Below are 22,932 nucleotides of genomic sequence, written 5' to 3'. Positions count from 1 at the left end.
CAAACATCGAAGCCCTTACAGTGGTGGACAATTTGGAATTCGTCACCATTTAGACCTCATTTCCTACTCTTCCCCACTTGCTCACTCTGTCCCAGAAACTTAGGCCTTCCTACATTTCCTTCATTCCGCTCCAGGGCCTTTGCACATGCTTTTCCTTCTGCTACGACACTCTTCTCCCAGCCATCTGCATGGCTAAGTCCCTCTCCTCCTTCAGGTCTTAACTCAGATGTCATCTCAGTGAGGCCCTCCCTATTTGCATGGCAGCCCTCCCTGGGCACATCTGATACCCTTTTCTTGTTTTTTGTTGTGTTTTTTTTTTTTTGTGGGGGGGTTGTCATAATACATAACTTTCTAACATATTATACAATTTACTTATTTATTATGCTGTCATTTATTGTCTGTCTCCCACTGCAAAAATGTCAGCTTCATAAGCCCAGGGATTTCAGTCTGTTTACTCTGCAGCTATATTCTAAATGCCTGGAACAGTGCCCAGCCCATGGTAGGCCCTTAATATGGAACTGCTGGACATATGAATGAATGGATACAGTGTGATGTCAAAATTTAAGCTTGTAGCTACTAAGCTGTAGTGGCTTCCCAGACTGGCTTGCAGCTTCGTTATCCAGCTCTGTAAATCTCTTTATATAAAATATCATGTGTCATGCATTTGTGGAGTGAAGGGAGCAGATGTGAACACATGACAAACCTGTTTTTATTGCCACTTGCTCAATGCGGGATAATTAAATACAATTGGCAGGTAGCGCTCTTTGAAATATCTGATGAATAAAAACATTGCATAATTTATTATTAAGATATTACTTGAATTGTCCAATTCTTTTCAATTCATATATTGTTGATCAGTTGTGATGCCTACTCATATATTAAAACATCTCAAATTCTCTCATTCATTCTACTTTAGACCCAGAGACAACAGAAAGGAGCAGTAGGCTTCATTACATATTTTTTAAAGACCACTTGATTTAATTTACATCATAAAACATGATCACTTTGGGGGGAAGCTATAAATGAAGATAAATCACAGTACTTTTCTCCCAAGCATAGGTGACTTGAGGAGTGTGGTTACCTGATCCTTGGCCAGGTGAAATGCTTCCGTCCAGGAATTTTGCTGATTTAAGCTGAGAGCAGACATGTGCAGTTGTATTTGGACATGAACTTGAGCTACTGCTATGTAATGATGAGGTCCTGAGGATAAACCTGCCAACATAACAATACTAAATTAATTGGAAAAATTAATAGACTATTTTTATGACAACAGCCTGTTTCTAGCTCATGACAGTAGTAGCTTTCATAGGAACAACTTAGAGGAATTTTGCATAGCAGTTTTCACCTACAAATCATGCACAAGGCATTTGTAAGAGGTGTTGTCTGTATTTATCGAAATGTCTATCATTGGTTATGAATCAGAAAATACTGAAGTAGCACTTTTGGCAAATGCCTCAAGATTTGAAATAATTCAGATGGCATCATGGAGGAGTTCTATCTGCTGATTATATCATTTGTATGAATATATCAGAAGCAGGGGATGTGGCAATAATCTGTTTCTCTTCCCACTCTGTCCTCATTGCTCGACTTCAGGGAATCACTGCAGCAGGTATTAGAAACACAAATCCAGCCTCTCACTTGAGCCAGTGATACAACCGCAGTTGAGTGTTTATCAGAGACATACCAGACCAGAACTAGAACCATGGGATCTTGGCTCCCCACTTAATTCTCTTTCCATCATATTGCATTCTTCAACTCTCTGATTCTTTATATAAAATATCCTCTCTTTTTTCATTTTATTCGTCACTCTGTATCTGGTTATTTGTCTGTACTGATGGCTAATGGCCTGTCTTTGACCTGTTAAACCCATTATTTCATGGACCACAGGCACATAGCAGAAGTCGTAAATATTTGATTTATAGATTTACATTGTTTTTGACATTACCTTTTAGAATCTGCATGATTGAATGATTTAGAAATAAGAATGAAAACAGAAGAACTAAGCATTCAAATCAGGAATTGAGAAATATAAATCTAAGCAAACGGATGAATGACCTAGACTTTTCTTGGAGAAGATTAGAAGTATTCATAATAAGAGTTTTCATGTGCTTCAAAAACTGATTTTAGAAAATGTGTGTTGGTGTATTCTCTTGTTCTCAAATGACCAGTTGTTAGAAGTTTCTAAGAGGTCCTAATGAAATAATGCCTTAATTATACTATTTAAGAAATGAAAACGTATCGGTTCATATACAGGTAAGATTGGTAAACTACCTCGCTAATAAAATCCATTATAAAAACTGCTATTTTCTCTTATATTAATAGCAGAGAAAAACTGGAATTCAAAAAGGATGTGGTATTAAGACCTGAACCATACGTTTAAAGTGTCTTATTTATGTAGAGAAATTGAAACTGTCATTAGATGTTCTCTTTTGAAGTGGGATTGTGTTTGAACTCTTCCCAGGTACCCTTCAGTACATGGCACCAGAAATCATAGACAAAGGACCCAGAGGCTATGGGAAAGCAGCAGACATTTGGTCTTTGGGCTGCACCATCATCGAAATGGCCACAGGGAAACCGCCCTTTTATGAACTGGGAGAACCACAAGCAGCGATGTTCAAGGTCACATTTTGTATGTCTTAAATATCTTAAAAACCAGTGGGTAAAGCTGCTGGCTGTTCCGTGTGTGCATGCCATCTGCTTTTAGCCAGAAGGCAAGGAGCCTAAGTGAGCACCGTCTGAGAGCAGATTATAGTTCAAGATGATTCACTCCCCTCAGTCGGTGCCTCACAAGTGGATCTCTCCGCCTTAGTTTTCTCAGCTATAAAGCGACAGACATGCAGTGAACTTCCACTGACCACATTTTCACAGTGCAGTGTAAAGAACACACCATCCCAGGGAAGATGGTGTAAGCTCTTTGGGAAACACAGGTTCAAAAGCTTCCATGGAGGTAGATATAAGAACATTTTTTATCCATATAAGTGTTAAACCTAAGAGATATTTTCCTTTACTTTATTATAAGAGTTTGACATTTCCATTAAAAAAAGGCATGGTTTTGCTATTTTAAATACATGTCTTACTCTCATACACTTACTCTTCTAGCCTCTTAATTTGCCCATTAGTAACTCTTTTGGGAGTGGGAAGCAGCCCAAATAAAGGAGCATCTGATATCAAAATAGAGCTGAGAGAGCGCTGGGCCACAACTTCCAAATATGGGGACTGGGCAAAGCAGTGACCTGTGGCTGAGTCCCTCCAGTTCTCACCTCTACACCACCATGCAAGAGTGAAGTTTAAACTGAAAACGTGGCCTGTTCGGTATGGCTCAGTGGTTGAGTGTCACCCTATGAACCAGGAGGTCAGGGTTCAATTCCCTGTCAGGTCACATGCCTGGGTTTCAGGCTCGATCCCCAGTAAGGGCATGCAGCAGGCAGCTGATCAATGATTCTCTCTTATCATTGATATTTCTCTCTCTCTCTCTCCCTCTTCCTTCTTCTCTGAAGTCAATAAAAATATATTTTACAAAACAAAAATTAAAAATAAAATAAACTGAGAACTGTTTCCTGAGATGTAAAGCTCATATTCTTCTGTTCTCTAAGGCAGAAGGCTTTTAATAATTTTTTTTCCCCTGCCTCTGACCATGTCTCTGGCACTTATTCCATTTGTTACATACCTTCTGCTTTTGTACAGAGCGTGCTTTACTTTGAGCTTGAAGATGATGTGATGAGACACTGCTGATTCAGAAATGAGTAGTGTAACCAAGCCTGAAGAGTAATGAGAGCTACCTTTTTGACATGAATGAATGTCTTTCTCTTCTTGGCCAATCTTTGAAGTTTTTACCAATGTCTAGGACTTCACCCTGAAATGCTGCTCTTACCGTCAGTGCAGGGATCATAACACAATGTGTTTCACACGAGATAGCGTAGACTCTGGCACTGATTTACAATGTTTGAATCCAGGCTCCAACACAGTCAAGCTAGTTGATGACTTTGGGCAAACTACTTAACCGTCTTGTTCCTCATCTCTAACTTGGGTATAAATTTAGTACCTATCTGGTAAAGGTTTTTGAGGAGTATATGAGATAATATGTGCAAAGCACTTAGAATAGTAAAAGGCTATATAAATATTACAATTACATATTATCTATGTAATAATACACTTATATAGACTATATAACATAAAAGGTTTCCTTAGAAAATTTTCTCTACTAAATACATGAAAACATTGAAAAACATTTTTAGAATGGCAGCAATGAAAAGAAAATTGAATTGTTATAAAAATTCTATTTTATTTAAAGTATTTTAAAATATCTTTTAATGTAGGCAGTTTGAGACGGGAAAAATATTCATAAATTATGGAGTAGAGGAAAGAATACAAATTTTAAGCCAAACACATTCCTTTTTATAACCATATAGCCTGACCCCTCTGAGCCTCATTTTCCTCATTGGTGCAACAAGTATAATAATATTTAATCCACTGGGTTGTTGGGAGGATTCATGAGATTCATTGAATGAAAATGGAAAAAGCCAAGCACAGTTCCTGGCACATCACTATCATGACCAACACAATGGTCCAATTAAAAACATCCTTTTTTCTCGCTAGTGTGCTAATGTGTCCTCAAGCCTTGAGGACTGAATTGCTACTTTATAGTGCTGTTCAGTATCTTAAGCTAATCACTCTGCCTATGTCGTTGATAAAGTTGCAAAAGGTCTCTGGAAACTTTCTATAGCCTACAGAAAAAGTACCCTACCTCCCTTTGAGAAAACCCATGAGTTCGTAGTATATGATAAAGAATTTTGTTACAGTAGGAGACCAAGTTATGATACCGGGAGCTCCTGGGATGAGATGTCACTCAGAAGCCCCATTGTGCCATTTCTTAGGTGGGAATGTTTAAAGTCCACCCGGAGATCCCGGAGTCCATGTCTGCAGAGGCCAAGGCATTCATATTGAAGTGTTTTGAACCAGACCCTGACAAGAGAGCCTGTGCTAACGACTTGCTTATTGATGAGTTCTTAAAGGTTTCAAGCAAAAAGAAAAAGACACAACCTAAGCTTTCAGGTATGTGATTGCATTGAAGGAGATACAGTTCAGAGTCCCTAAATCCTAAGCTTTTAAGATGGACGATTTTTCCAGAAGCAAGCTAATCTGTCTGTAGATGTCACTGGAAATTGGTGTAAACACTGGCAGTGTTCTCAGGCATCCCGTGTCAGTATCGGGAAGCTGTGTTACCATCACCCTCACGAACGCCAGAGCCTCATGCATAATAGTGTTTCATCATCCGGTTAGTAGGTATTTTTACTGTGTCCATATCTACAGCATTCTAGCATTGCTGATACAAAGGTTAAATTGGAAAAAGGATGAAATACAGCCTTTTAGAACTGAAATTCCAAATTACAACTAATGGGTTACAGAGCTGTTACAGAGCTGAGCTGTTGAATTTTCAATCTGTCTAGAATGTTATTTCATTTTAGGCAGTAGAAAATACCTATTGCTTCTTAGAGAATATCTTTCTGAGTAATTAACTCCTCCCCCCAAAAAAAGAAACATTGCCAGTTATAAGTAAAACAGCAGTGTAAAAATGTTAATTGCATTTTTGCAAGAATTTCCATAATTCATTTCTGACCAAAAAAAACAAGTAAATGATCTATTCGTTGTTGGTGTTTTGGTGTTTCTCTGGGATGAGGGTGGGCAGCTTGAATGCTTGGAAAGGGCATTGCTTCCCATGTCAAGTCCTCACTTTTTATTGGCTTCTCAGTTTAACAATAACCCCGATGTGTGTTTATGTTGTTTTTTGCTTTTCTTCCCACAGCTCTTTCACCTGGATCAAATGGTGAGTTTGTTGTTATATTTTCTATTGAGCTCAAGCTGGGTGGGTCATGTGATCAGTTCATCAAATAGACGCATCCTCCGCTCCCTGCTTTCAGGGGCGGCTGCTGGTACTAGGGATATGTGCAGCTGCAAGCCCGGCGGGGCTCATTCTGTCAAAACCCCTCACCTTTCTCTTTCGTGAGGGAAGCTTCAGTTGTTCCTCCCGAAATGCACGAGGGTGTTTATAGTTTTGAAATCTTCCATTTGAGTGGAGTCCACACTTCCTCTGAGAACTGGGAAAGAGATCATAGTCCATTGGTTTCTGAAATTTGTGTTTAGCAGAGAACCCTTTTTTATATGAGTTCTCAGACAGAGCCCTGATGTATAAGACACACACATATTTGTTTTAGGTAAAACAGGGTTGGAACCTGTGTTCTAGAATCACAGAATCCTACTTACTCACCCCATCCAAGGCAGCCCCAAGGTGCTAAGGTGGACCCTTACACCTCTGAGGAACATGGTTCAAAACTTAGGGATCTTGTCCTTGACTCTATAGCGTAAACAGACCTGAAAAGGACCTTCCTGAAATCTGACAAGTGGACAATGAAAACAGAGGGATTGGAACCCAAGGCGTGCTGGGTCTCATGCTTCCTCCACAGTTTCATGCCCCTGAGATCTCCCTTACAGGGCCCACGAGGCCCCTTGCTCACCGACCCCTCCTGCGAGGGTCATATATTGAGCATGGGACCAATCCGAGTATCACGACCAGACTCTTAGGTTGGAATGAGACACTTAACAGCTAAGATTGCTCTCTTTCAGTAGGCACTTCAGTATGCGTATGTTTTTCCCCAGCATTAATTCTCTTTCCCCCTCCGGACAAGCAGAATACCTTAGGAGCATATCCTTGCCAGTCCCCGTCCTGGTGGAGGACACGAGCAGCAGCAGTGAGTACGGCTCAGTTTCTCCCGACACGGAGCTAAAGGTGGACCCCTTCTCTTTCAAAACAAGAGCCAAATCCTGCGGAGAAAAGGATGTGAAAGGAATGCGGACCCTCTTTTTGGGGTAAAGATCTGACTTACTTCGAGCGAAGGAAGTATGTGGTGTATCATCTTCTAGAGGAAAGCGTGACTTGTGCTTTGTGAATTATTACAGCATTCCAGATGAGAATTTTGAAGATCACAGTGCTCCCCCTTCTCCCGAGGAAAAGGACTCCGGGTTCTTTATGCTGAGGAAGGACAGCGAGAGGCGGGCCACCCTCTACAGGATCCTGAAGGAAGACCAAGACAAAGTTGTGAGAAACTTAATGGAATCCTTGGCTCAGGTAAAACCTTTCACGGATGCTTCATGTTTTCAGAGTTTACATATTTTAACGGTTAAAACCAGTGGGCCTACTGGTGTGGCTCTGTGGTTGAGCGTCGACCTATGAATCAGGAGGTCACAGTTCGATTCCTGGTCAGGGCACGTGTCCAGGTTGTGGTCTGGATCCTCAGTAGGGGGCGTGCAGGAGGCAGCCAATCAGTTATCCTCTCTCGTCATTGATGTTTCTGTCTCTCTCACCCTCTCTCTCTAAGTCAAATGCCAACTTTTCCTGTTGGTGAAGTTCCCACTAGTCCCTGCCAGCCTCTTTTACCCTTTATTTATTCATACATTCAACCAATCAATAAACACACATTGAGCAACGTGAATTGCTCATCCTGACCTTAGCTCACAACTGCCTCCCAGTCACTCCTCAGGGCAGGCAGGAAGCATTGCCGATACAGCAGAGGCCCATGGTGGAGGGGCTGCATTCAGGTGGCAGGCGCTGGGCAGTAACCAGTAAATTACAGAGTGGGCGAGGGGCCATTTGTGCTATGAAAAAAACAAATCTGGCCAGTCCAACTCTGGTTCCCTCATGTATTTGTTCGCCAGGGTTGCCATAACAGAGACTGAGCAGCTTAAATGCCGGGAACTTATTTCTCACGGTTCTGGAGGCTGAAGTCTCAGAGCAAGGTGTCCCCAGGTTTGGTTTCTTCCGAGGCCTCTCTCCTTGGCCTGCAGATGGCGCCTTCTCGCTGTGTCCTCACCGGCCTTTTTCCTCTGTGCACTCCTGGTGTGTCTTCCTCTTCTTATAAAAACGTTAGTCCAACCGGGGTAGGGTCCCACCCTTGTGATCTCATTTAACCGTAATTACCTCCTAAACACCCTGTCTGCAAATACAGAAGCTAGGGCTTCAACATAGGAATTCGGGCAGGGGGAGGACACAGTTCAGTCCATGACACCTGGGACTTTGTTCCCTGGGATTCTGCTTACAGATACGAGCAGGAGCCCCAGGCCTGCTCTGTCTGTCTCCTGTGGCTATAACCTGTCCTGCCTGATCTGTGTAGATTGCATATACCTTCTTCCCTCCCTTCTGTCCCAGGGAAACAGCTGCAAAAAGCGTGGAGCTGGAGGAGTTGGTCAAGTGTTTAGTTTCTCAGTCTAACAATTTACATTGTTCTCAGCTTGGATTGGGGTGTATGTGGAGCCAGGTGCCCATAAATGCTCTTTCTTCCTCTCTCTCTTTCTCTCCCTCTCTCTCTCTCCTTTCTCTCTCTCTCTCTAAATATTAGTAAAAACATATCCTGAAGTAAGGGTTAAATAAAAAAGAGTAAATATGTATTTAAACATATTGGGTGGGCAAAAGTAGGTTTACAGTTGCTTGTATGGAAAATAGAGTAATATCATAATTAATAAATAATACAAGAATAAACTGTTTTGAATACTTACAACTGTAAACCTACTTTTGCCTCACCATGTATAGTTAAATATATAGTTATAATATGTAATAATAATAAATATTATTGTAAATATAAGAAATTTTAAACATATAGTAATAGTAAGCAATTTCTATGAGCCAGCTATTGTTCTTGGTATTTCATAGGTATTTGCTCATTTAATCCCCATGAGAATAGTGCCATATTAATAGCTCAGTCAGCATCCTCACTTTGCACAGAGGAGGTGAGTAAACTTGCTGAGGCCACGCAGGCCTAAGTGACAGAGCCAGGCAGTCTGGCTCCCAGGTCTGCGCTCTTAACCACCACACTGCTCTCCTTCCTGGGATGACAGATGGTGGCAAGTGATGGGAGAAACATAAAGCAGGGGAGGGGGTGGCATTCGGGGTGTGGGGACAGGGGAAATCATTGTGGAGTGAAGGTTCTCCTATGGCCATTAGTGAAGATACCTGTTTTAGGCCAGAAACACAGAACTCAGGGATTGTTTAAATCTCATATTCATCCCCAAAGGGTGCTTTTCCAGTACAGAAAATGTCTGGTTTTTTGGTGTTTTTCTTTGTCTCTCCACCGGATCATAGGTCCATCAGGACAGAGACAGCCTTGATAACTGTCATTGTCCCAGCTCTCAGCACAGAGCCTAGCAAGAAACTCCACTTCCATGACTTTGCTGAAATTCATAAATTTTTATGTTGGTTAATCCTCTACATTTTTTGTGTGTGGGATTTCCTAGTTTTTTAAGCCCACTTGAATGTTCTCTATAAAAAGATACATGAAAGAAAACCTTATTAAAAGAAGCCATCAGAAGGCATGCCTTGCTGCACCAATAGGAGGGACCAGTGAGGACCAGAAACTGCTTGTCAGAATCCTATGCTAAATCCAGAATCAAGTAATAGTGAGGGTCCTTCTGATTGTACTGCTGAGGCCACTGTGAATCCTTTCCTGTGATGCCACCTGATGGTCTAGTGGCAGAGAGGTCCTGACCCAGCTAACTGGGGAGAAGAATGTAATGATTGGGAGCTTGGGCTCAGCCACAACTTACCTAGTTCCACCACTTAAAGGCTGTGTGATTTGGGCAAGTTATTTAACTTTTCTGAGGCTGAATTCCCTCACCTATAAAAGAGAGGAAATGCTGTAAAGGATAACTAAGCCCTGGCTGGTTTTGCTCAGTGGATAGAACGTCGGCCTGTGGACTGAAGGGTCCCGGGTTCAGTTTTGGTCAGGGGCATATGCCTGGGTTGCAGGCTCGATCCCCAGTAGGAGGTGTGCAGGAGGCAGCCGATTCTCTCTGATCATTGATGTTTCTACCTCTCTCTCCCTCTCCCTTCCTCTCTGAAAACAATAAAAATGTATTAACAACAACAACAAAAAAAGAATAACTAAGATCATGAGCAATTGAGATAATAGAAAATGTTCCACAGATGTTAACTATTATTATTGTTTTATCATCAAACAGGCTAATAACAATATTTAATACCTTTCAATTTTTTTCTACAGCCAGATAGAAATAATTCTTTCCATTGTATTACATATTTCTAGGTACATCTTTACATTCAAGCCTACCCTTATAACAAGACTGAAATGTAGATGGTGGTCAGGGCCTCAATTCAGCCCACGAAAGGCCTTTCAATCTGTAGCATCTTCTGAAATCCACTCATCATTTTTAAGGAAGCTTAAAGGATACAGAATAGAGGGCACCTTTGCAAAAGATTCTGTGATGATACCAGGAATGCTGAAATTCATAAATTTTTATGTTGGTTAATCCTCTACATTTTTTGTGTGTGTGTGATTTCCTAGTTTTTGTGTGTGTGTGATTTCCTGTCAGATGCTACCTTCTGATGGCGAGTCAGGTGTTACCCGATAACTAAGATGCTCATTTGTGAAGGCACAGTAGTGACTGCACACAGAGACAGGAGTTAAAACAGAAACAACGATTGTGTAAGCGGCTGAAATACTCTAGAGAGACTACATTTCCTGAAGCAGACAGCGTTCCTTTGTAGGACAGTGCCACTCACATCCAAAACCCAGAAGCAACATGTTTTTCTGTTGTGAAAACAATGCTAATGTCAAAAAAATGTTTGCTATTTAAACTGCTGACAAACATTAACTGATTTTTCACTAAGCTAAGCTTCCAATTCCTGAACAAGTCACATTTTTCTTCTTGAACATGTTTTCATGTGATTATGGTATTTCCTGTTAATGTTTACTTTGGGTGTAATTTAGTTCGTGGTAAGAAAATAAACAATTTATAATTGTTCCCAGTCTCATTTTAAAATATTACCTTAATGACAGCCTTCAGGATTTTCAATATAATCTTTATCATGCAAACATCAATATGAGAGAGAGCTTCCAGATGAAAATGGATTGAGAGGAAGAGCTTGATAGTACATTTCTCTTCCATTTTCATAGAATCCTAGATATTGTGATTTTTCACAGCCCAGTTGATGCATTTAATTTTAATGATTTAGTAACAAAATGTATAATGTGAGATAGACATGAGCATTATAAAAATCCTGTTTCTTTTTAAAAAAAACATATTTTTATTGATCTTAGAGAGGAAGGGACAGGGAGAGAGAGAGAAACATCAATGATGAGAGAGAATCATTGATTGGCTGCCTCCTGCACACCCCCCACTGGGGATCAAGCCCACAACCCAGGCATGTGCCCCTGACTGGAATCAAACCCGGGACCCGGGACCCTTCAGTCCACAGGCTGACACTCCATCCACTGAGCCAAATCGGCCAGGGCAATCCTGTTGTTTCTTAAAGTTAAAAAGAGAATAAATAACATGCTCCTGTGTTCTTTAAGGAAGCAATGTTGCTTGAGCAAGTAAAAAGAAACTCAACTTGAGAGAGGGAATTTTTTAAATTGTATTTTATTTTTAACATATAAAATATTCAATTGGTCAATTCCTATAAGTAATTGCTTTATAGATGGGTAGGAATTGTTTCAAGGACAGAGTTTGAAGCAAGCCCCTTTCAGCTGCAAGGAATTGACATGGTTCAAGGGCAGTTGAAGTCCTGGGGACATGTAGATAGACACATAGCAATGAGAGAAGTGGACTCTGAAGGAGTTCCAACCATAGTGCCCAGCCAAGCCTAGAGTGTGAGTCCAAGGGGCTTCAAGTTCCCGGAGTTTGTACATCTTTCCTGGATCGGGGGCTATGGGCCCTTTTGGTGTCCACTTCTCTCCCTATCCATTGCTCTGTCTTCCTTCCTTATGACTAGATGTACTCTGCTCCTGTTTTATGGCCTCTCTCTCTGGGCAGACTTTGAGCTTGGGGTCCTATGGCTTATTGGTTGACTCTCTCCTTAGTTCCTGATTAAAATTTCTGAGAGTAAGAATCTTACTGCCTCTGCCTGTCCCTGTTTGGGCAAAGCTTTGTATATCTGACTGTGTCACGGCTATTGGCTAGCGTATGGGGTAGGTAACCTTCTCCCCAAAGCCTATTTCTTGGAAAGGACAGGAGGAGGGGAAGGAGCCATATTGTTCAAATACGGTCTTTTTTCCTTAGATGGACCATTTGGCAGTCCAGTCCTTCTCAGCAGGGGCTGTGAGCATGGCGGGCCCATGTTCCTAAGTCCACGGACCGACTGACAGGTTACTGGCTTTTATTCACAGGGCCCCGAAGAACCTAAGCTAAAATGGGAGCACATCACAACCCTCATCACAAGCCTCAGAGAATTTGTGAGATCCACCGACCGAAAAATCATAGCCACCACACTGTCCAAGCTGAAGTTGGAGCTGGACTTCGACAGCCACGGCATCAGTCAGGTCCAGGTGGTGCTCTTCAGCTTTCAAGATGCTGTAAGTATGAGATTTTGCCAATGTTTTTCCACAAACTCGGGCAAAAATTAGAGAAATAGGATGAAGCTTAAGTTCTCTTACCTTTCTTTCTTTAATAATCTCAATGAATTATCTTCTTTTCGGATAAGTGTGAGATGGTTGCCCTTTTGTGTGCTTGTCAGTGTGAGATTTGTGTTTTCTATGTTTGCATCCCCCAGAGTTAGATATACATAAAATTGTACACCATGTAAAATAGCAAAACTTATAAACATCTCCATGGCCGAACTTTGTTCTTATGAAATCATGTAGTGGGTCACTATTTTGGTGACTTGAGCAACAGACCACACTTGAGTCATGCATGCTCTCATTCCGTATGAGAGGTGCCATCTAGTGGTCATTGAGAAAATGACCGTACAGGTTGGAATGGCCACTACTGAATAAAACCAATAACCCCCCACCCCAGTTACTAGTAAATATGTTTGTTTAATAAATATTCACTATTTTCTAGCCAGCAATATACTTCAGAGTCCAGGGCATCACTGAATGAAAATTAATACACATGATCTCATGAGACATTGCTGAGGATTCCTCTCTGTCAAACAGCTGCTATGCAACACAAGCTAGTCCATCGTCCAAAAGCCTGATTCAAAACCATATGCTATTCTTGAATGAGACTTATCTGTGGAGCTCTGTACCAAAAAATCCTGAAGCTATTCCTAGAAGGCCCTTACAGGATATAGATTTAGATAAGAGAGTTCTTGACACTATCTGTGGTATGAATATAGAAGCACTTTGCATAATTTTATTTAAGCTCAAAAAATTAATTCACCCCTAATGTATTTATTGATCTTATGTAAAACTAAAGGCCCAATACACAAAATTCATGCAAGAGTAGGCCTTCCTTCCCCTGGCTGCTGGCACCGGCTTCCCTCTGGCACCCGGGACCCGGGCTTCCCTCTCAGCCCCGGCTTCATCTGGAAGGTTGTCCGGAAGGACATCTGGTCTAATTAGCATATTATGCTTTTATTATTATAGATTATCTTGACAATTATAATTGAAGCATCAAATGATTCCTGGTTTAAAACCAAATTATAATCCTTCAGCATCCACTGATGTTCTCTGAGACTCTGTGTAAACCACCTCGTCTTTGGGCTTTATTGTGGGTGGGGACAAGACTCCTGACTTGATTGAGGTCATGAAAGCAACTGGCAAAGCCTATCATTAATATTCAACGTTAAAGGCACACTTACACTGCAAGTAGGGAAACCCAGCCATCTGGAAAAATAATAAAATAATTCAGTGAATTTGCACTTGCCCACATATTTGGCTTTCAGCCTGGAGGATGGAAAGCAAATTGGCTTGTAGAATTCAGATTGAGAGTGCTTTAGTTATTACACACACACACACACACACACACACACACACACACACACCACCCTTGTTCACTCACTGTCCAGAATGGGAATAACCTAGAGAATGGGCCCTGTGTAATGTACTGTTTAATGAAAAACTAGGAGGAGCAAGTCATGGTCATAGGGGCTCCCTCTTTCATCTCTGTGTGTGACTCTTGGGAGAAATATTCAGTTTACCAGGTGTTATACCCAGTATTAAATCAAAAAAGCAGGAAACTCCTTTAAGAAATGAAGGTACTGGGACAGAGTCATTTTGATAGGATTTACTAGAGCAAGTGAGAACCGAGCCCTCACTCATTTTCTTGGGAGTAACTACTGTGAGGAACTCCTGCGACCCACTCCCCTCTACCTGAGAGATTTTGATGAAGATGGAGCAAGGGAAGGAACTCCAGCTTTTAGTGCAGGATTGCAGCGAGGTCCCCTCCCCGGAGAATTATTAGAAAAGTAGCCTCTTTTCTTAGAGGCCAGTGTCAACCAGTAATTAGTGGAGTTAATCCACATTTTAAATAAGCGATAAAGGTTATTCTACAAAGGTAATGCATATAGTTTAAGCATACAGCGGAATATTGTTTACCCTTTAAAAGGTAGTTCTCACATATTACACTAAGTGAAATAAGCCAGTCACAAAAATACTGTATGATTCCACTTACATGAGCTACCTAGAGTAGTCATATTCATGGAGACAGGAGGTACAGTGGCGGCTGCCAGGGGCTGTGGGGAGAGGGCAATGTGGAGTCATTGTTAATGGGTACAGAGTTTCCATTTTGCAAGATGAAAAGGGTTCTGGAGATGGACAGTAGTGATGGTAACACAACAGTGTCAATATACTTAATGCCACTGAGCCAAACACTTAGAAATAGTTAAGATGGTAAATTTTATGTTATGTTTATTTTACACAATTTTTTTAAAGGAAAGTAATGTGTACATCTATTTCAGTGTCTATTTAAATGTGTGAGCCTGGCAGGCATGGCTCAGTGGTTGAGCATTGACCTATGAACCAGGAGGTCAATATTCAATTCTCGCTCAGGGCATGTGCTTGAATTGCAGGCTCGATTCCCAGTAGGAGGCGTGCAGGAGGCAGCCAATCAATGATTCTCATCACTGATGTTTCTATCTCTCTCTCTCCCTCTCCCTTACTCTCTGAAATCAATAAAAGTATATTTTTAAAAAATAAAGAAATGTGTGAAATATTACTGCTCAGTTTAAAAAGGTGCCCTTACAACAGAGAGCTTTAATGTGAACAGCTTTTCTGGAGTGTTGTAACAGATTATTCCCATTTGCAGAGATGTAAAGAACTGGGGGAAGGAAACCAAGGCATGCACTGTGGCAAGTATGTAGGTAGCACATACACGCTCATTTCTCTCCTTTACCTGCCTTTTCAGGGCACCAGAGTATGGCGAAGCACTTGGTTGGATTAAACAGCAGGATCATAACATTTAAGAAAAGTGCTTATTTTTAAAAAGCCCCTCAGACTCCTTTCCCCCTAATCTCCTCCAACATCCAATCTGCAGACGTCATGAAAGGTGGAAGCTGCATGTTGTCTGTTCTAATAGAGCACCCTTCTCGTTTAACCAGACTGCCTTTCATTTAAATAATGTATCTCATTTGCTTACATGGGGTTCACTGAACTTTAAATTGAAGTGGCAGTTTTTCACATGACATAAATTATTCACAACTCAAAAGTGAAGAGTCCTTTTTGTTATTTTGTTGATAAATCCAAATGCTTGCATCAGCTAGGTTATTTGCAATTAAAAATTAATCAAAATGTCACTCTCTTTCTTCAGGTGAATAAAGTTCTTCGGAATCATAACATCAAGCCACACTGGATGTTTGCCTTAGACAGTATCATCCGGAAGGCAGTGCAGACAGCCATTACCATTCTGGTTCCAGGTCAGAAACACCTAATTACTTTGTAAATATTTAGTGTTTGATGTTTTATATTACTGTTCATCTATCATTTATGGTGTCTCCTTACTGCGTTTAAGACCAGACTAACCAGGTTAGCCTTCTTTTTTATTAATCTTCTCAGTCAGCCAATGTCACTTAGTTAGGGCATGCAGTCTGAGCCATGGTCCAGCAAGCAGAAGGTTTACTGCGAGTGAGGAAGACTTGCTTCCTTGTCTTTAAAGAGCATGTTTGGATATGAAGAGAAAGAAAACTATACAAGTGACCCAAATACATGTGCATTTCAATATACAGGTATCTGTGCTCAGAAAACACATAAGCACATTCCTGTGTCATCTTTACCAGGTTCCCAAACCTGCCGTTGCCTTGAATGATATAAAGAGTCCTTTGGGATTACAGCTCTCAGAGCTCCTCCCAGGCTGAGTTGAGACTCTCCTGGAGAGAAAGCCCAGCAATCTGATTGTAATCCAATTCCCAGGTCATTTTGACACACAGCCAGGTTTGGAAAGTGCTGGTCTATGTTTGCAGTGAGATACAAAAGGGGCAATGTTGAGTGAGGCAAACTTCCAAAGGGTTTTGATAGTCTACGCAATAATAAAAGATTTTAAGCAAATCTCTCACTGTGTGTGTGTGTGTGTGTGTGTGTGTGTGTGTGTGTGTGTGTGTAGATAGATTTTAGATACATAAATTGGAAGTGTGTTCTATTGTACAATTTGTACATATATTTTAAAGCATTCTAAAGTAGAAGTTTTAAAAGGTAAGTATAAACTATTTTAAAGTTTAGATTACTTATAAACGGTTCTGAGAACTTTTAAGTCACCATTAACACAAGTTGTGGAAGTTCCTCTCTTCTCTCAGAATGCCTGTTTGACTTGAGAGTGAGGGCACCAGTGTCAATCTTGATATTAAACATTAGTAAGCATTCATTTCTTTCTTATGTAAGAAATGTCCCTTGTACCTTGGCATCCCTGCACCTTTGCATTCTCCAGGCCTCAGACTCCTGACCTACCACAAAGTCTAAATTAGGCTCTTTGTTATTCTCTTTCCTTGGAAATGTTTTTCCCTATTTGTGACATTTGCCACAATCTGAAACTACTTTTATTTTCTTGTCTACTGGCTGATTCCTGCACCAGAGAGCAACTGTGTCCATTTTATTCTTTTCTGTGCTGAGCATATTGTCTAGCACAGTGTCTGGAAAGCAGGAGACCCCTGAAAAAAATTGCTTGAAACAATAAGTAAACGAGTTTCACGTGATTATAACAAACTAGAGGGGCCTGATGCCAGCACCAGCTTCCGGCACCCGGGACCCGGGCTGGCTTCCCTCCAGCCCCGGCTTTGTCCTTCGTCCAGAATGATGCCCAGAAGGATGTCCGGTCTAATTAGCATATTGTCCTTTTATTATTATAGATTAGAGTAAAAATGTTACATAACTTAGAAAAAAATCCAGTGAGGTTTTGAAACACATGACTAGCATTTGGATGTGAACCTAAGGAATGTAAAGCGAATGTAAACCTAATGTAATGCTCTAAGGAAGTAAACATATATTTATATTTAAAGGATTGAATTGGGATAAACTTGGATGTGGGGGATGTACTATAAAGGAACTACATACTCAAAAGTACAAGGGGTGAAAGGGAATAGGCATGGATCAGTAAAAGGGGTACGTATAGGCCACGAGTGAAACGCACTAGTAACCTAAATTAAGAATGCCCTGCCCGGCCAGGTGTGACTCAGTGGTCAGCCCAGGAACCAAGAGGTCCAAGGTTCAATTCCCAGTCAGGGTGCATGCCCGGGTTGTAAGCTCGATCCCCAGAAAGGGACATGCAGGAGGCAGCCCTTTAATGATTCTCATCATTGATGTTTCTATCTCTCTCTCCCTCTCTCTTCCTCTCTCTGAAATATATATATACATATATATATATATATATATATGTATATATATATATATATATATTAATATGTATATGTGTATAAGTGTATTTTAAAACAATGCCCAAATGAGGACAGGACAGATAGATTATACTTGGGAATAATTTAAATATCATATAAATTCAATGGACTGTATCCTGGAACTGAAAAAGAACGTCAGTGTAAAACCAGTAGAATCTCAATGAGGTTTGTAGTTTAGCTAATAGAATTGTGCCGATGTTAGTTTCCTCCTTTTGACAGATATAGCGATATAAGATGTATGAAAGGAGCAGGGTGGAAGGTATATGGGAATTCTTTGACTTATCTTTGCAACTGTTCTGTAAGTCTAAAATTCTTCCAAAACAGAAAGTTTGTAAAGCATACCGATTACCACACTGAAGGTGAAATGCGGTGACATTTAGGGAAGGGATAGGGTGAGTGCAGAGAGGCCTGTCTCCTCCCATGGGTGTCCCGGTGATGGGCACTGCTTTACCCAACCCGTGTGTGGAACAGGCACTTCCTTTGTGAAAAGGGTTTGCTAAGGAAAGTGATTTGTCTTTCCACTGTGAAATTGGTGTCTTTGAGGCCCCTGGGAGTCTCAGATGACAATTGAAATTGCTGCGTGAAAGGATTTTTTTAAAGTGGAAATTTTAGAGGAGAATTCCATGGAGAAAGTATTTTTTATATTCCTCGCAGGATAGGGGAAGACAATGTGTACTGTATACTAGCTGCCATTATGTAATTGATGGGTCTGTATGACAAGATGAACTGATTTTAAGCATTTGATGGTTCCATCAAATTTCTAAATGTCCCTATTTTGTTATACAGTTAAGATTCAAAGGAGCTACATTAAAAATGCCTGTCTTCATATTCTCCTGATAAAAATTCCTTTTAGGTGCCAAATTACTATAATTAACCTACCAAATTTTGAAAGACATGCTAAACAAAACAACAGATTTAAGAGTATGCCATCATGAACACATACATGTAGAGAGGACCCTGATCTTGGTTTCAAAACACCATCTACCTAATAAAAGAGTAACATGCTAATTGGCTGTACCTTTGTGATGCCCACCAGCCAATCAGGAGTGAGTATGCAAATTAACCCAACAAAGATGGAGGGTTGATTTGCATGTGCGGGCCCCCGGCTGCTCCAGGCCTCTGAGCAGCATAGCAAAGAGGAAAGGCGGCTCCGGCCAGAGCTAAGGCGGTGCCAGCACCCAGGGAAAGGAAGGCCCATTCTAGTTTCTTTAATAAAAGAAATCAGAGCTTCTTGGAGAAATGTTTGATTCAAGGCCTGGAGTGGGGGAAATTCAAGATGAATGTGGGACATCTTATGATGCCAAAAAGTAAGGAAGTGCCCCCAAAAGGAAGGATAGAGGCTGGCTTCTTGAAAGGACACTGGAAACAGCCTGAGGTGTTCCCAAAAGTCTAAGCCAGAGCAATTTGAGCAATAAAATAAAATGCATTGTATTATAGCCCATAGAATAAACTAAATATCCATGAGTCCATACTGCTATAAGTAATTGAATCCATTGATAAATATATGGAGAAGAAGGGCCAAGTCTTTGTTTTAGTATAATTTCAATTAATAAGAGTAGAAGGAATGAGGGAAATAGAAAATTAGGCAAACACCACAGTAATAACAATTTCAGGCAAGAACCATTCATGGCTGCTAAGATCAGTAGGCAAAGGAGTGACGAGAAACAGGATATTTGAATGATCTCAGAGTATATCTCCCCACAAGATATTTACTAATTACACAGGGAAAACAGTGACTTTATAGTGGAGGAACCTGGCAGACACCTTCTTTACCAAACGATCCAGGTAAACATCATAATAGTAAGATACATCAGCATCATGTACCTCCTAATGTGATGCACTTGGCACAGCATCACCTTTGTGCTATTCTTGCTAAAAATGCATAGCCTCAACCTAATCATGACAAGACACTGGTGAACTGAAAATGACACAGTGCAAAATAACTGGCCAATACTCCTGGTAAGTGTGGAGGTCATGGGAGATAAAAAAATAGGAGGTATCTGTCACAGATTGGAAGAAGCTGAGGAAACTTGAGCACTAAATGCATTGTGGGATCTTGGATCAGAAAAAGGACATCAGTGGGAAAACTGGTGAAGTTCAAATAGGGTCTGTAGATTAGTTCATAGTATTGTATCAGTGTTGATTTCCTGGTTTTGGTGATAGCGTCAAAGCTATATAAGATGTCAGGTTAGGGCAAGCTGCTAAAGGGGATATGGGAAGTTTCTGTACTATTTTTGCAACTTTTTGATATTCTTGACTACTTCAAAATCAAAAGTAAAAAAATAAAAAAAAAAGTGCTCAATCTTCTTTCTCCCAAAAAGAGCACACGGAACAGAGAGTACAGTGCAAGCTCCTTCAGAGGTTTTTCTCAGGCTGTTTTCTCACGTGTCCTCAAGAATCAGCCCTTAGATGGCAGGCAACATCAAGTACAGGCTGCTGGTGGTGACCAGATGGAGAAATGCTGGTATAGAGACCATGTTGGCAGTGCTTAGGCAGAGAGAACTGATAATGCAGGCATACTTCCTATATTAACAATAATTTTTAAACCTGCTGAAACATTGATACTACCAGTTGTTAAGCTGAATCAGTCATGTGACCCATGTCCACATGAATGTAAACCGACCAGCATTCTATACCATATGAGGATCTTAATGTAGGTATCATACCCTGTGCACTGACAAGTATTATGATTTTATTTGGCATCAAAAATACCCTGTGTTAAAGCAGGTTGCTCTAATTATTTTCCTCTGGGCAAACACCAGTTGGGTTGGGGGTGGGGTGGGGTGGGGTGGGGTAGGGAGGTGGGGATAGTATTGTTGCTTAATCCCCTCTTGTTGTTCTGGAAATGCACTGGCTCTAGTTTCCCACCCATTAATTAATCACCGTCCACTTGTCACAGTCCCCCCTCCCTCCCCACTCCCCACTCCCAGTCCCTGCCTTTCTCCTGGCACTTGGCTCTCTCCTGACAGTCCACTCTGCTCTCCTTTCTTCTCAGAGGCCTCTGGGCTACCATTTGAGCTTCCTTCTCTCTAAAGCCTCTCCCTCTCTCTCCACCAGCCAAGACTTTCCCCTTCTCCAGACCCTGCTTAGGCCCTCTTCCTCCAGGAATCCACCAGAGAGGAAGCCACCACTAGCTTTAATTATTGCAAAAGTGCTTTATTTGCCCCTTAGCACTCTTAATACATGCACACAGGAGTTATATATGTAACTAGGTCTATACCTGAGGCCATCTAAGATATTTTTGGCTGTATTAATTAGTACTTAAAATTTCATTGTTATCGCTGTACATGCTCGTATGGCTCTCTTGTATATTCACCCTAGTTTTCCTTTTAGCTTGTTATTTCTGGGGACAAGGAGCAGATGCTGTATCTCATTTGGATATTTTACGATGTGTTGAAAGACCAAAATAACAAATTTTCTACTTTCTTCAAATTGAGATAATTTTTTAGTCATACATAAAATGATAATTTATGATAATTTAAAGTATATGGAGTTAAGGAAATATAAGGGATATTTAAATATCAGAAATTTTCCCTCCCAAAAGGTATAGTCAACAGGATTATAAAACTTTAATTGTTTTAAAATTTTCAGTTAGAGACCATAAAAGGAATTTAAGAATAATTTTAGAAAAAATTAAAAGGCCTAATCTTATGTTCTAATTTAATCTAGAACTCTACTTTTTAAGATTATTTTTAAAGTAAAATATTTTTTCATTATTTTGTTGCCTTCTTAAATACAGATAATCTAGAATAACTCTTCCATTCTGCCAACATTTTTTGAGAGGCTAAATATGCCTTGGCCTCCAGACTAGATGCTGGGTTTACAAAGTAAAACACTTGATTTCGAGTCACTCCTACTGTAGAGGAATTAGGAAATGGAATTTTGGAAAGAGAATTTGGAAATTGATAATGCAGAAAGCAGAGTAGAGGTGGATTTTGGTAAACCTTAAAAGACAAAGGGCATGGATGTGGAGAAATTGGAACCTTTATTTGGGGTTGTAAGATGGTGCAGCCACTATGGAAAATAGTGGTGTCTCCTCAAAAAATTAAAAATAGAATTACCATATGATCCAGAAATTACTTTTCTGAGTATATATCCAAAAGAATTGAAAGCAGGATCTCAGAGTTATTTGTACAGCCAAGTTCACAGCAGCATTATTCACAGTAGCCAAGAGGTGGAAGAGGTGGAAGTGTCCATTGACAGATGAATGGATAAAGAAGATGTGGTACATACATACAGTGGAATATTATTCAGCTTAAAAGGAAGGAAATTTCAACACACACTACAACATGGATGAACCTTAAGGACATTATGCTAAGTGAAATAAGCCCATCTCAAAAAGACAAATACTGTATGATTCTAATTATATGAGGGATCTATAGTAATCAAATTCATAGAAACAGAAAGTAGAATAGTGGTTGCCAAGGATATGGGGCAGGGGGAAATTGGAGAGTTGTTTAATGGGTATAGCGTTTCAATTTTGTAAGATAAAAAAGTTCTGGAGAATGGTTGAACAACAATATGCATGTACCCAACACTACAATTTGTACACTTAGAAATGGTGAAAATGGTAAATTTTGTGTCTTTTTAACCTTCAAAAAAGTAAAAAAATAAATAAACAGAGAGAGATAAAAGAAGTCAGGGCTACATAAACTTGACCCTAAGAAGGGCACTCTGGTATTTGTTATGAAAAACAGTGAGTTCCTGTTTTGATTGTTGAATTTAAGTGCCTGCCCAACAGGAATATCTAGGAGGTGTTGGATGTAACAGGATCAGGGCCAGAAATATACTTTGTTATCCCCACATTACAAGTATTTAACCTTCATAGATTTTAATGAGCTCACCCATATAGAATAAATAGAAACATGAAAAAGTGAAGGGTAGATTTCCAAGTTCCAGCTTTTAAAGGCAGGTCGTAGGCAAAAAGGCTCTGAAGAAGAGAAGCAGCAGCCAAAGATTTCGAGGAAGGTACTATACACAGGTCGGGTAAGGTAAGTAGAGTCACCTAGAAGATTTGGCAACTACTGAGCCTCTGGTTGTCTTGCCAGAGTGGCTGTATTGGAGTGGTGGGATGGGGTCTTCATCACTCCCTCCAGAGCCCTCTCCCCCACACATCTGTGGTTCATGGACTCTTGGGACAGGCTTCAGGGTGTCTGTGAGCCCTCAGGAAATCTAGGCAAAATGTGGTATGAATGTGCTTTTCTTTTGGGGAGAACCTCTGTGGCTTTCAGATAGTCTTGCTAAAGTGAATATAAGCATGTGGCATTTTCAGTAGCCCCCTTCTATCCCCTTCCATTTTGACTGTTACAGGCAAAAAACATTATGTGTAC

General features: G+C 40.5%; 1 protein-coding gene across 2 annotated transcripts in view; it reads left to right on the top strand.

Moving 5' to 3' along the window:
- MAP3K5 (mitogen-activated protein kinase kinase kinase 5) overlaps positions 1 to 22,932 on the top strand; it is a 159,124-nt gene that overhangs the window by 124,713 nt on the left and 11,479 nt on the right. For both annotated transcript variants that reach the window (XM_079780409.1, XM_079780408.1), the window contains 7 exons: positions 2,462 to 2,619; positions 4,875 to 5,052; positions 5,804 to 5,824; positions 6,687 to 6,864; positions 6,955 to 7,123; positions 12,171 to 12,356; positions 15,532 to 15,637. In XM_079780409.1, coding sequence (XP_079636535.1) covers positions 2,462 to 2,619; positions 4,875 to 5,052; positions 5,804 to 5,824; positions 6,687 to 6,864; positions 6,955 to 7,123; positions 12,171 to 12,356; positions 15,532 to 15,637 — 996 coding nt within the window. The remainder of the gene's footprint in view (positions 1 to 2,461; positions 2,620 to 4,874; positions 5,053 to 5,803; positions 5,825 to 6,686; positions 6,865 to 6,954; positions 7,124 to 12,170; positions 12,357 to 15,531; positions 15,638 to 22,932) is intronic.

Source organism: Cnephaeus nilssonii (assembly GCF_951640355.1).
Source record: "Cnephaeus nilssonii genome assembly, chromosome: 9".
In the NCBI taxonomy this organism is placed as follows: Eukaryota; Metazoa; Chordata; class Mammalia; order Chiroptera; family Vespertilionidae; genus Cnephaeus; species Cnephaeus nilssonii.
The sequence above is the reverse complement of the archived record's forward strand: the minus strand, read 5'-3'. Positions and strand labels throughout refer to the sequence as shown.